General features: G+C 41.6%; 1 protein-coding gene across 1 annotated transcript in view; it reads left to right on the forward strand.

Moving 5' to 3' along the window:
• The window catches only part of slc25a36a (solute carrier family 25 member 36a), a 31,254-nt gene extending 17,003 nt beyond the window's left edge, over window positions 1-14,251 (forward strand). The window contains exons 4-7 of the mRNA XM_064992408.1: window positions 3,780-3,880; window positions 9,572-9,638; window positions 10,018-10,310; window positions 10,597-14,251. Coding sequence (XP_064848480.1) covers window positions 3,780-3,880; window positions 9,572-9,638; window positions 10,018-10,310; window positions 10,597-10,790 — 655 coding nt within the window. The 3' untranslated portion in view covers window positions 10,791-14,251. The remainder of the gene's footprint in view (window positions 1-3,779; window positions 3,881-9,571; window positions 9,639-10,017; window positions 10,311-10,596) is intronic.
• Window positions 14,252-15,515: the final 1,264 nt, after the last annotated feature.

Raw genomic sequence — 15,515 nt, forward strand, 5'->3', positions numbered from 1 at the left:
AGGCACTAGGCACGAACAGGCCTAATGGGCCATTCTATATATTTTAATACGCATATAGAAAGTCTACAGCCCCTTGGGCTTTTTAAAATATTGTTGCTTTATAAAGTAGGCTTAAAATATTTAATTGTAATTTGTCATTGATCTGCACAAAATACTTCATAATGTCAAAGGTAAAAGAAAATTCTACAGGTTTTTACAAATTAATAAAAATGTAATAACTAAAATAGTTGTGAAAGTATTCACCTCCTTTGTTTAGGCAAACCTAAATTAGTAAAATTTGGCAACAAATCATAAGTTATATGGACTCACTCTGTGTGGAAAAAGTAGGGGTTGACATTATTTTTTAATGATTAACCTTTTCTCTGTTCCTCATACACACACTACCGTTCAAAAGTGTGGGGTCACTTTGAAATGTCCTTGTTTTTGAAAGAGAAGCACATTTTTATGTCCATTTTATAATAATTTTCTAATAATAAAAAGTTATAATTTTTGTGTAGATTGTTGACAAAAATAACAATTCAATCCATTTTTGTCTTACTTTGTAACACAAAATGTGAAGAAATCCAAAGAGGTGTGGACTTTCTATAGGAGCTGTAGATGTTTATTTTTATGTAGGTTGGTAAACACACAAACGATCCAAATGAATGCAACAGGAGTTCCAGGCCATATCAAATTGTGTTGGTCACATACACATATTTAGCAGATGTTATTGCGGGTGTAGCAAAATGCTTGTGTTCCTAGCTCCAACAGTGCAGCAGTATATACACAAATCTAAAAGTAAAAGAATGGAATAAAAAAGATGAGTATTAAATCGAGCAATGTCGGAGTGGCATTGACTAAAATCAAATGTTATGTCACATACACATGGTTAGCAGATGTTAATGTAGCGAAATGCTTGTGCTTCTACTTCCGACAGTGCAGTAATAAACTTAGCGCGATAAAAAGAAACGTCCTCTCACTGTCAACTGCGTTTCTTTTCGGCAAACTTAACACGTGTAAATATTTGTATGAACATAAGATTCAACAACTGAGACATAAACTGAACAAGTTCTACAGACATGTGACTAACAGAAATGGAATAATGTGTCCCTGAACAAAGGGGGGGGGGGGTCAAAATCAAAAGTGACAGTCAGTATCTGGTGTGGCCACCAGCTGCATTAAGTACTGCAGTGCATCTCCTCCTCATGGACTGCACCAGATTTGCCAGTTCTTGCTGTGAGATCTTACCCCACTCTTCCACCAAGGCACCTGCAAGTTCCTGGACATTTCTGGGGGGAATGTCCCTAGCCCTCACCTTCCGATCCAACAGGTCCCAGACATGCTCAATGGGATTGAGATCCGGGCTTTCTGCTAGCCATGGCAGAACACTGACATTCCTGTCTTGCAGGAAATCACGCACAGACCGCGCAATATGGCTGGTGGCATTGTCATGCTGGAGGATCATTTCAGGATGAGCCTGCATGAAGAGTCCCACATGAGGGAGGAGGATGTCTTCCCTGTAATGAACAGCGTTGAGATTGCTTGCAATGACAACAAGCTCAGTCCGATGATGCTGTGACACACCGCCCCAGACTATGATGGCCCTTCCACCTCCAAATCGATCCTGCTCCAGAGTACAGGCCTCGGCATAATGCTCATTCCTTCGATGATAAGCGCGAATCCGACCATCACCCCTGGTGAGAAAAAAACGTGACTCGTCAGTGAAGAGCACTTTTTCCCAGTGACGGTGGGTTTGTGCCCATAAGCGAAGCTGTTGCCGGTGATGTCTGGTGAGGACCTGCCTTACAACAGGCCTACAAGCCCTCAGTCCAGCCTCTTTCATCCTATTGTGGACAGTCTGAGCACCGATGGAGGGTTTGTGCAATTCTGGTGTAACCATCCTGTACCTGTCCCGCAGGTGTGATGTTCGGATGTACCAATCCTGTCGGACATTGCAATTTATTGCCCTGGCCACATCTGCAGTCCTCATGCCTCCTTGCAGCATGGCTAAGGCACGTTCACGCAGATGAGCAGGGACCCTGGGCATCTTTCTTTTGGTGATTTAAAAAAAAAAAATATTTTTAAAATTTTTTTTTTCAGTCACTAGAAAGGCCTCTTTAGTGTCCTAAGTTTTCATTACTGTAACCTTAATTACCTACTCTGTTAGCTATTGTCTTAACGACCGTTCCACAGGTGCATGTTTATTAATTGTTTACAATCTGGGAAGTTATTTGGATTTTTATGTATTATCTTTGAAAGACGGGCTCCTGCAACAGGGCCATGTCTTTTTTTGCTGAATTTATCTAACAAGTAATCTAACAATCCCTAACAACGACCTAATACACACACATCTAAAGGGGTGAATGAGAATATGTACATGTATACATGTGATATGAGTAATGTAAGATCTGTAACAATAAAAATACAGTAGAATAGAATACAGTATATACATATGAGATGAGTAAAGCACTATGTAAACATTTATTAAAATGACTAGTGTTCCATTTATTAAAGTGGTCATTGATTCCAAGTCTATGTATATAGGGCAGCAGCCTCTAAGGTGCAGGGTTGCGTAACTGGATGGAAGCCGGCTGGCGTAGACTATTTAACAGTCTGGTGGTCTTGAGAGAAGCTGTTTCAGTCTCTCTGTCCCAGCTTTGATGGGATGATAGCGGGGTGAACAGGCCGTGGCTCGGGTGTTTTGATGTCCTTGATGATCTTTTTGGCCTTCCTGTGACATCTGGTGCTGTAGGTGTCCTGGAGTGCAGGTAGTTTGCCCCCGGTGATGTGTTGGGCAGACCGCACCACCCTCTGGAGAGCCCTGCGGTTGCGGACGGTGCAGTTGCCATACCAGGCAGTGATACAGCCCGACAGGATGCTCTCAATTGTGCATCTGTAACAGTTTTAGTGGCCAAGCCAAATCTCTTCAGCCTCCTGAGGTTGAAGAGGAGCTGTTGCACCCTTTTCACCACACTCTGTATGGGTGGACCATTTCAGATTATCATTGATGTGGAAGCTTTCCACCTTCTCCACTGTCGACCCGTCGATGTGGATAGGCTTGTGCTCTCTCTGCTGTTTCCTGAAGTCCATGATCAGCTCCTTTGTTTTGTTGACGTTGAGTGAGAGGTTATTTTCCTGGCACCATTCCTCCAGGGCCCTCACCTCCTCTCTGTAGGCTGTCTCATCATTGTTGGTAATCAAGCCTACTACTGTTGTCTGCAAACTTAATGATTGAGTTGGAGTCATGTGTGACTACGCATTCATGGGTGAACAGTGAGTACAGGAGGGGGCTGAGCGCCCACCCTTGTGGGGCCCCTGTGTTGAGGATCAGCGAAGTGGAGGTGTTTCCTACCTTCACCACTTGGGGGCACCCCGTCAGGAAGTCCAGGACCCAGTTGCACAGGGCGGAGTTCAGACCCAGGGCCCCAAGCTTAATGATGAGCTTGGAGGGTACTATGGTGTTGAATGCTGAGCTGTAGTCGATGAACAGCCTTCTTACATAGGTATTCCTCTTGTCCAGATGGGATAGGGCAGTGCGATGGCAATTGCATCATCTGTGGATCTATTGGGGGGTAAGCAAGTTGAAGTGGGTCTATTTGGACAGAGGGCATTTTCCTGTGCTTTATACTGTGCAATTTTGCCCCAATCTCACAAAAATGAAACATTTTCTGTTTGCCATATTTGGTATCGACCGTCATGACCCCCAAATATATAGTTTAACGGTAACGGCTCAGCGTTATGATATTGTTATTGATTGATTCGCTCTATTAGCTCACATCCATTCCCTCCTGTATCAACAGGGCCATCTACTTTGCATCCTACTCCACTGCCAAAGAGAAGCTGAATGGCGTGTTTGAGCCCGACTCGACGCAGGTCCATATGGTGTCTGCAGGCCTAGCAGGTAACAGTTGTTCCACAAACTCCTCCTCTGCTGTCTATAGCCTGCTTGTCAGTGCAGTTTCTACTGCTTGTCGCTACATTCAAAGTTGACTTGTTTAGACAATTAATTTCCAGCTACTTATTTTATTTTGACTGATTCCATAGAAAAGGGGATATGTTAAGTATTTATTTAAAGATATTTAGTTTTTGTTTTTTAAATTAACTGGCCATATTTGTTTATTTGATTAAATGTTTATTTTGTACATTTTTATCTTGCATTATGGGGTGAATGGGGTTTCCTGTTAATTTGAAGATAATTCAATATTTTATTAACATTGCTCTAGCCTCTATCCAGCTAGGTGTTAGACATTGCCACTATATGGGTTGCCTTGTGGACGTTTTCCAGTGTTTTGAATATCAACCACAGATGGTTTGCCCGAAAGCACAATTGAAGACTTTCAGGATCAGTCTCTAGTATAAACCCTACTTTATATCTATAGTGAAAGTGAAGAGGTTATTCTGCCCTTCAATATTGTAGTTAAGTTGTATGTCAAAAAAAAAAATCTGTGTTCTCTGTCAAAGCACTTAGTAAGAAAAGACAGTGTGAAAAAGACAAAGCACAGAGTTAACACTGTCAGTTACATGTTCTACTACTTCTACTCATATAGTGAACTGCTCTTGTGATTTCACACGGCAAATAGACCCACTGACCCACATTACTGCTTCTGTCCTACAATTATATACAGCCAACTTGGAAGAGGCCCAACGCTTTACTACATACAACTACAAGACTCCTCACTAGCTAGCTGTCTGTTCCAGCAATAAATAACATCCTCAAAGTTTGGGTTGTGCTTTCCATCCCACCCCCACTTTCCCCAGTTTTTTCTCTTGAAGCTCTTCGACTCTCTCGAAGGACCCTAAATTGTGTTAACGTACCAGTTTGTTGCTAAACAGTGAGTTTGGCCCTTCAAGCGCTGTCTATGCTGTGTGTGTACAGTAGTAAAGGCCCCAGGGTGCTAACATGTCAGGGCCCTCAGTGCGGGAGCCCCCCCGCCTCGCGGCGACACACCGGCCGGACGCCTCAGGTAGCACTCCATTTCCTTTCACTGGTATGACCATGATGATGATGCTATTGATGCTAATAATGATAATGCTGGTTATAGGTCACTAGCTGGTTTGCAGCTCTTTCATCTCCTTCTACATGATTGCACAGTCTTGATACACTGTACCCCTTCCCCCTTTTTTTACCAGCCTGTTTACCACCCCCACTGAAGGTACATGAACAATACGCATTTTTAGATGTTTCTTAGTCGGCATATGAAGTGAAATGCTAACCTTGTCACTATTAGGTTTGAGGGTCCTTATTTGGTTCATCGTCATTTACTCTTGAATCGCTGACACCACAGATGTACATCGCTGAACTTAAATAACCTACGTCTGCCCTCGTCTGATGACCATACTGTCCACTGTGCTGTAGATATCACTCATGTGACATACGTATGTCTATATTCAGGATATCGGCTATCGGTGACAACCTAGTTCCAGACACTAGGAAATCCCTATCGGATTATGGCACTCCCAGAATGATTTGAAACACCCGAATCCTTTCCCTCAGTTACACATGCAGATGTAGAATAATTACCCAAAGATGCTTTTTAGTCAGCATTTTTTTTAAATTTGATATAGTGCCAGTTCTTCAAGTACAAATTATAGAAACATGCTTACTGACTTTTTCAATTACAGATGTAGAATGAATAGACCATTTTTTAATTTAGACAACATACACCGAGTATACAAAACATTAAGAACACCTGCTCTTTCAATGACCGACTGACCAGGTGATTCCAGGTGAAAGCTATGATCCCTTATTGATGTCACCTGTTAAATCCACTTCAATCAGTGTAGATGAAGGGGGGGAGACAGGTTAAAGAAGGATTTTTAAGCCTCCAGACAATAAAGACATTGATTGTATGTGTGCCATTCAGAGGGTGAATGGGCAAGACAAAAGATTGAAGTGCCTTTGGACGGGGTATGGTGGTAGGTGCCAGGCTGCAACACTGCTGGGTTTTTCACGCTCAACAGTTTCCCGTGTGTATCAAGAATGGTCCATCACCAAAGGACATCCAGGCAACTTGGAAAAACTGTGCAATGCTTTCGACATCTTGTAGAGTCCATGCCCTGGCGAATTGAGGCTGTTCTGAGGGCAAAAGGGGGGAGTGCAACTCGATATTAGGAAGGTGTTCCTAGTGTTTGGTATACTTGGTGTTGATTCATAATCATACCCACTACTGGCCTATAAATCATGCCATTTTGCACAGTCATTCAACTCCCTGAACCCTTTCTATAGGAGTTGAGGAGTGGAGCTAAGAACTGTTCTCCAGCTGCACATCTAAACCATTTTCCCTAGTAAATGTAACACATGAGTATGAGTGGCCTTCTCTTGAGTTCAACACAACCACAGTTTGCTCAGGGCCTAGTGTCTATTTCTGTCCATAGACCTCCTGTATAGACTTGCTAGTTCATGTGTTTAATTTACGCTGGATCAGGAACCCATAGTATGTCAAAAGCCTTGAACTAGGTTGTGGACTCTGACACCCTCGAGCATAATATGTGACCCTCTTTGTGCACAGATATCACATCTATCATATTTTAATAGAGGGCCCCATTCAGCCTAAAGCACACTGCATTATAGCAGATGACTGTAGTGCTGTGCTGTAATAACACTGGAACTAGGTCACGCCATTGAATTAGTTTAGATGTGAAACGGCTGACACTCCAGTAATATGTTTCATTTGGGGGGAAAGTTCTATGTATTTGAGACATCTTGCCTCCACACAGTCCTTTGTCCAACATAAAAATGGCATTAATGCGTAACTTTTAGAAGTTGTTCAGGCGATCAGAAACCGATGGTTGGTTCTTGTGATACGCCAATTCAACAACACTGTTTATCAGAGAGAAACAAATTCTCCACTCAGCGATATTCCGTTTAACTTTGGTCCTCTTGAATAATTCAAGAAGGCCCGACTCCATCTAGTTTCCTCATGGCAGCCAATGAGGCCTTCAGCTGAGGCTCACACATGACGTCGTTCATACAATGACTTTCTCTTGAGATGTAGGCCTACTGTAGGGCTGAGCTCACCTCATCTGGGAGCTAGCTACTATTGTTCAAACTACATTTACACTATTCATTGACTAATTTATAGGGTAGAATTTAATCGGGCACACTTAACAAAGCTGGTCATTTTATAGACTTAAGTCTGCTTGACAAGGTTAGCATTTCATTCATTTATTGTGACTATTTCATTGTTGACTTTGTCCCCCATTTTATTTGACCCCATCGTTACTGTTTAGAATCAATAAAAGTGACTGTGGTAATGATGCCATTGGTTGACAATGATTGGCACCTGTAGCATCGTTGAAATGTATTTTATTATTGTGTACCACACATGTTTGTTTTGTCCTGCACATAATGAATATACTGGTGGGGGATGTTCATTTACGACAGATTTGCATGTTTCTTCCCTTACCAAGAACAACATACAGTACCTGACAAAACTTAGGGGAGAGAAACAACACAAGACGGCCTCTTGCATTTTAAAACCGGTGTGGGTCGGGTAAGGTCAAAAGTTTGAGGGTTAGAGTGGGGAGGAAGAGATCCCCCCCCACACACACACACCTTTTCTCCTCCCCCACCTTGGTTGATTTAAAAAAGGCTGGGTAAAAATGTGGGAGTGGGGAGAATTCTTAAGTTTATATATAAAAAGGGGGATTTGGGGAGGCTTTGGGGGATCTTACCTGTTTATATCAGATTGGGGGAGATGGGGGTGATACCTGTCATCCTATTTTACCTGTTAAAAAATACAGGGATTGGGTAGGATCGGTAGGTTTCCTCTTCATCTATGTAAATAAAGGGAGTTTGTGGGTGGGTTGGTTGGTTGACTGCTGCCTGTGTGTGACTGTGGTCATTTTAGGGATTTACTGTAGCTTTCACCCCTGCGTGAGGGGGGAGAGCCCCCGCCACCTCAGCCCCCCCATATCTGCAGGCTTCTAGCTGCAGCTGTGAGGCGGAGTAGCTTTGCCCCTACTCTGTGAGTACACGCCATAGACGCTATCTCCTTCTTCTTCTTCTTCAACAGACTTGTCATCCTCTTCATGCAGTTTCCTTAGGACTGTGTCCCTTGATACAGTAGAAGCTCTAGTCGTGCGTACTGTACTGTAGACGTCCCCTGGTTTCTTGTTTAGAGAAGATGCTATGTAGTGATCTAAATGTATGTTGATTTTCAAATGGTCATGTTTTAAATTATGTTCCTGTTTGGAGATTTAGTATCTTGACCACATTGGTACAGAGCACAAGTGATGTGCAGGATTTACTGTCTGTCTTTTAAGAATGCACACATTATGATCACACTAGAATGACCTGCACCTTACACATTTGTCAGATACCTTGTAATGTATATGACATAACAACACTCCTGTGTGAATTAACATACTGACTTGTTGCATTGTCAGGGGACTCATTGGTCTCTGTTATTTAAAAAATAATAATTCAAACCCAAATTTAGTACAAGCAACTTATTAATAACACTATTAAACTAGTAAATGTTTTGGTATTCATAAATACACCTAGTTTCTCTGGGAAATAACTTGTCCACTTTGTGATTTTTTTTATTTTTTTTTTTTTCCCCTCTTTGGTCCTCTTGAATAATTCAAGAAGGCCTGACTCCATTTAGTTTCCTCATGGCAGCCAATGAGGCCTTCAGCTGAGGCTCACACAATGACTTTCTCTTGAGATGTAGGCCTACTGTAGGGCTGAGCTCACCTCATCTGGGAGCTAGCTACTATTGTTCAAATTACATTTACACAATTCATTGACTAATTTAAATGGTAGTATTTTATCAGGCACACTTAATCAGAGTGAAGTATAATAATGATGTTCATTGAGGGGGCTGAACAATAGCATAGCACTATTCTATATCATTCTGTAGTGCCTTCCGTGTACATGAGATTCAGGCCCACCTTGTTTATTAACACTAAGGAATAGTAATTATAGGCTATATCTTGGTTATATTTGTTGCAACTTGTAAATATGAAGAATGTGGACTGTATCTTTAAGCTGAGTTTTTGCCTGTACTGTAATAACCTTGAGGAATCTAATCAGTCCATATAATACCATTCCTGTGTGGAACAGTCTGCCCTTAACAAAGGTAATCAAGTTTAAATGTTTTATCTCTGGTACCAGAGCACCAGCGATTAAAAGGAAATATTTTACAAGATTGCCTGGTTAAACAGAGGTAAACAAACCGCTCGTAAAAGGCCAATAAACACAGCTTAAAGATGTCAACAAATCTTACACACACTGCTGCCAGTTGAGAAGGAAATGTTTAGAGTGCACCGGGGCTGTATTTCACAAAATGCAGGATCGATAGATAGGCCAGCAGTCAGTTCTAACTCTTACTTTTCTAGTTCATAAAGCCAGCTGAAGTTGAATGTCGTTGGGTTACTACTGCAAGTATTGAATCTGTAATATCCTTCCCTATATTCAAGTTGATCTTCCTTTATCATCCAGGAAATACAGTTGTTAGATGGCTGGCTCACTCATTGGTGGTGCTTTGTGAAATACACCCCCCATTGTATATATCTCTGTCCTTGGATAGGCTGAGTCCTTCTCACACAGTCACTCCCCCTGTCTGAACCTCTGAACTCTTCTTCCCAGGGTTCACTGCTATCACGGCAACCAATCCCATCTGGTTGATCAAGACCCGGTTGCAGCTGGATGCCAGGTAAGCACTAAGGAGGGAGGCTGTATCTAGGCCACATGCTGTAAAAGTCTTTGATTCCCCAAAGTCGGAATGCAGCCAATTTTAATTCCCTAAGCTTTTACGTTAATCCACAGCTGTTTCATATTTTGTTGGTTCTCTAAATACTGTATGTTATGCATTGTCATGCTTATTGTAGCCTAGTGGTTAGAGCGTTGGACTATTAACTGAAAGGTTGCATGATCAAATCCCCGAGCTGACAAATCTGTCGTTCTGCCCCTGAACAAGGCAGTAAACCCACTGTTCACCAGTAGACAATCATTGTAAATAAGAATTTGTTCTTAACTGACTTGCCTGGTTAAAGAGGTAAAATAAAATCTTGTTTTTGATGTTTTTACCACAGGAACCGTGGCGAGAGGCGCATGAATGCGTTTGAGTGTGTGCGGCGGGTCTACCAGGCGGAGGGCTGGCGGGGCTTCTATCGGGGTATGTCTGCCTCGTATGCCGGCATCTCCGAGACGGTCATCCATTTTGTCATCTATGAGAGCATCAAGCGCAAGCTGATGGAGTCCAGGGCCCAGGCCAGCATGGATCAGGACGAGGACGAGTCGGTGAGGGATGCCTCAGACTTTGTGGGCATGATGCTGGCCGCCGCCACCTCCAAGACCTGTGCCACCTCTCTCGCCTACCCCCACGGTATGCATGTTGTATCACCCTTATGGTTATTGTTTGATATATTTGTATCGCCAATGATACATATTTTTAAACTGAATCGGGGTTAATAAGTCAATCAGTCTATCCTCTTCCCCCTGCTTTCTCTCCTCTCCCCCTGCCTTTTTCTCTCCTGCCCTCCCCCTTTCCTCACCTGCCCTCCCCCTTTCCTCACCTGCCCTCCCCCTTTCCTCACCTGCCCTCCCCCTTCCCCTTTTTTCTCCCCTCCTGTCCTCCCCCTTTTCTCTCCTCTTCTCTCTTCCCTTTGTAGAGGTGATCCGCACCCGGCTACGAGAGGAGGGCAGCAAGTACCGCTCCTTCTTCCAGACATTACTGACAGTACCTAAGGAGGAGGGCTACCGCGCCCTGTACCGCGGTCTCACCACCCATCTGGTCCGCCAGATCCCCAACACCGCCATCATGATGTCCACCTACGAGATGGTGGTCTATATGCTACAACGCTAGCCTCTCCCCTTCCTGTCTGGAGAGAAAGAGGGAAGTGACTGACTTGGTTGGGCATATCTAAGATGGAGACCAAAGGAAAACTGATATGGACCAGAACCAAGAAGAAAGAACAGGAGCCCCCCTACTCCCCATCCAAACACCTCACACCCTAATCCTACAGGCTGACCCTCAAGGGGGCTCTATGGTCTGGGGACAGAGAGAAACAGTTGGGTCAGTCTTTTTATAGAGCCTGTCAAACAGGAGATGTCTCTGAAGGAAAGACGGATATCATGTTGTGGCCTTTAAAGAGTTTTAAGTTTGTTGCTGTGTCTTTTGTAGAATGAAACCAAACTGCTTTAGCCTGTATCGGAAATTACAATCTGAAAGGGAATGCTTGAAAACAATCGATCAAAAACTGGTGTCATAACACTGAACATTAAATAAAATTCTCCAGTAGATGCATTTGATTAAATTAACGCTTTTTCACTAGGATTTAGCATGTAAGCTAATATTTGAAACAAGCTTAGCATGCTCTGTTTCAGTAACTTGACTACAAGCAACCAAAACCACTTCAATGTGCTTGGGCATAGATTCAACAAGTGTCTGGAACTCTATTGAAGGGATGCGACACCATTATTTCAGGAGAAATTCCATAATTTGGTGTTTTGTTGATAGTGGTGGAAAATGTGGTCTCGGGCATCGCTCCATAATCTCCAATAAGTCTTCAATCAGGTTGAGATCTGGCGACTAAGCCCTCTATTTTCCTATGAAACCCCTCTTTTGAAGTCCCTGAGAAAAAACTGGGCATTTTTATACATGACCCTAAGCATGATGGGATGTTAATTGCTTAATTAACTCAAGAACCACACCTGTGTGGATGCACCTGCTTTCAATATACTTTGTATCCATCATTTACGCAAGTGTTTTCTTTATTTTGGCAGTTACCTGTATATCAAAAGAAAATAGCAAGCAAACCATACATGCACTACGAGTTTGTCTTCAAGCATTCCCCTGAAGGTCCGAGTTTCCCGTTATAGTCTGAAGCAATGCATATGGTGCACTGCTGCACAAGGCTAGTGATCGCCGATCACAACACATGCCTCACACTTCAACCAGTGGTTTATTTGTTTTGAAAGCTGACTATCATTTCAGTGTTTTTGTATAATGGTATTGTTTCTCTGATACTAGTCATTGTGAAGCACCTAGTTGTCTCATGAATGAACTAGACTTCACTGCCCTAAAAGGGTACCAACATTTAGCAGAGATCTATCTATCGGTGTGATGCCGCTACTTGATGATAATTTAAGTGTTGAAGCCAGGTTGTGTCAATGTTTATTTCATCACTACTCCCAACCTGAGTGTTTGCAAGACTCTGACTGTGACCATAAGTGCGTGCGAGAGAAAGTGTGTGTGTGTTGCTGTGCATTTGACTCTGTTTGTGTGTGTTTGTGGGGTGAGAGCGAACATCCCTGATATCTGGTAGAGTTCCCTCCACTAAAAGAAAATCATTTATACTGAACAAAAATATACATGCAACTGATTTTACTGAGTTACAGTTCATATGATGAAATCAGTCAAATGAAATAAATGTAGAGGCCCTAATCTATGGATTTCACATGACTGGAAATGCAGAGATGCATTGGTTGGTCACAGATACCTTATTAAAAGAAGTGGTCCTCACAATGGGCCTCAGGATCTTGTCACATTTATTTCTGTGCATTCAAATATTAATTGATCAAATGCAATTGTTCGTTGACATCAGCAAACCGCTCACCCACACGACGCCATAAACGTGGTCTGCGGTTGTGAGGCTGATTGGACGTGCTGCTAAATTCTCTAAAATGACGGAGGTGGTTTATGGTAGAGAAATTAACATTCAATTATCTGGCAACATGTGGGCATTCCTGCAGTAAACATGCCAATTGCACACTCCCTCAAACTCTGAGACATCTGTGGCATTGTGTTTGACAACTGCACATGTTAGATTGGCCTTTTATTGTCCCCAGCAAAAAGATGTACCTGTGTAATGATCATGCTGTTTAATCAGCTTCTAGATTCTTTGTGCACAACATTTTAGAGAAATAAGCTTTTTCTGTATGGAACATTTCTGGGATCTTTTATTTCACCTAATGAAACATGGGACCAACACTTTTCATGTTATATTTTTGTTCAGTGTAGATCATTAAGGTTAGGAGCAAGGCCGAGCTACTGTACATTTGTGGTCCATCCCAGCTCCTACACCCGAGCCCTGCCTTACCAGTGGCTTCCAACTCAACATTTATGACCTTTTGGATCTTGTGCTTAACATTCTTGTGTGTGTGGGACATTTTAATCTTGTATTATAAGAATAGTGTTACTGTTTATGCAAAAACTGTATTTTGCTCAAGTTCCCATTGCAGATATTGTACAGTTGAGTACTTAATCTTGCAAAGGATTTTCATTTGTGTGTTGATATAGTACATGTTTATGCATATCAACTATTGTGTATATTTTGCTTAGATCCATGTATTATACTGCAGTTTCAGTTGCAAATTATTTGTTTTGTTTGTGTACTATTGTCAAGATATTTTAACCTGTTGCAACATGGTGTGTTGACATTTTTATTTTGTTAAAGTTGTATATTATAATATTGTATTTAATTTTACATCATGTAAGGCTTTATGCTGAAAGATGGTCTTTAATTTTATGGCATTCATAAAATAATTGGATTTGGTGTAAATGACTTAATTTTTTTTTTTTTACCCTGTTTGCTATCCATAGTAACCTCCGTATCTAAGTGTGTAGACTGCAACAACATCCTATCAGCTCTTAACATTATAGTCATTTAGTAGACACTCTTATCCAGAGCGATTTTACAGGAGCAATGAGGGTTAAGTGCCTTTGTTCCAAATTCTCAATCTGGCATTTCAATAAATAAAAATAAAAAACAGATGGGGCTCAATCTTACTGAATATTTATATTACTGTAGTGTCAATATGACAAGATTGTTTTGGCATTCAAGTTGCCCTGAAGTAGTTTTAAACTGATTCTAGATTCCTGATTTAAATACTTTTCGGCAGTGCAGAGGCTACATGGGATTATGATGCGTATCATTTAGATGGATGTAAATATCCTTCTGTACATGGAAGCTTTCAAGCACAGTGTCTTTATCTACAATAGTTGCTCATTTTCTCATGCCAATTTCAACTTATTTCCTTTCCTTTGAAATACTGTATTAAAACCGCAATGTGAAGGAACATACTGGAGTCCATTTCCCACAGACTACAGCGTAGCTGTAATCGTTACTGTCAGTGCCCTGATAGTCATACTGACTTGAATAACTAGTGTACAAAGGAATATCATTTTCACAAACCAATAACAGTTCCATGAACAATCAACTGTGATGTATTTTGTTGTAGAGCATAGGCTTGCATATAAATGACTGTCCTGTTCTGCTTTCAATTCAAGACTGTTGTATTGGAAATAAAACACACTATACAGGCCATCAGATCTGCAGTATCATGAGCTGTCTTTCTCCACAGAGTCTTGGGTGATGATGTATACAACGACAACTGGGATCTCGGGGGAAAAAATGTATTCATGACATCGGTGTTCTTCAGGTCGGAAAGTCGGAACCCTAGAAAGAGGCCCAAGGTTCTAAGTTGGATGACGGTTCCAAGCGATTTGTTGTATCCATGTTTTTGCCTGAAACATATTTTTCTCAGATGCTTGATGACTATTTAAAGGAGAAATACGGTAACTTGAGGTCAAATCTTTCAAAATGTGTAAATAGAAAAATGGATTACAAGTGAACTCATTTATTTCAAACGTTTTGTTTTCACTGCCAGCAGCCTGTATCTGAAATGCCTTTCGATCACCTGTTTACTGTTGGTTAACGTGGTCTTTACTTTGCCGCCTATATCACCATCCCTCCTTTTTGTTCAACAGTCGATAAAACCCAAATTGTAACTCAAATTGCTTGCTTGTTAGTGTGTGTGTATATATATATATATATATATATTAAAAAAATGGCCTAGAAGCAAAGCAAAGGCCATGTTTGTTCAGGCAATTTTACTATGGACTTTCTTGACTGCTGTTGTTTTGGCTATTTTATGCTGAGCCTGTTTTACACTGTAGGACATTGTACCACAAGGTGTCAGCAAAGGCAAAGCCAACGTGACAGTACTGCCTACATCCCATTAAACCATAAACTCCAGTGGCGCTCTGTTGCCATAACTAGATGCAAGGAGGTACGTTTCCAACCTGACCGATGGGACGTGTCATCCAAACAACATGAGGTCCTGAAATTCTATTGATTAGTCGAGCTACAATTTTAGTCTCCTCAAAACAATATAAAGGCATTGATGTCCTGTTTTTGGTCTTTGCGAGAATATTTGAAGCACTCACAATTGTGACCATAAGTCACTTGGGTAGTAGACCATGTAGCCAACAATACATCGGAGTAATAACAGTAATTACCTTGCAACGTTGTGGATTAAATGTATACGTAGGTAGCTTAATAATAAACATGACAGTTACAGAGTCTAACATGGACGCTTTCACCAATCTTACCTCGCGAGGTAGGTTAATAGAAAGCGATTCCATAGCCTTTGTCATTAGAGTTGATGGTATGTGGACATTCTATTGTATAAAATCCCATCAAACATTGAGTAGCCTACCTATATTCTATACAAAAAAAAATCTACAGTCGGATTGTATAATTAATCAGGCCTGAGTGGGTGTGGTATGCTTGGATACAGCCCTTAG

This window comes from Oncorhynchus masou, chromosome 17 (genome assembly GCF_036934945.1).
Source record: "Oncorhynchus masou masou isolate Uvic2021 chromosome 17, UVic_Omas_1.1, whole genome shotgun sequence".
Taxonomy (NCBI): Eukaryota; Metazoa; Chordata; class Actinopteri; order Salmoniformes; family Salmonidae; genus Oncorhynchus; species Oncorhynchus masou.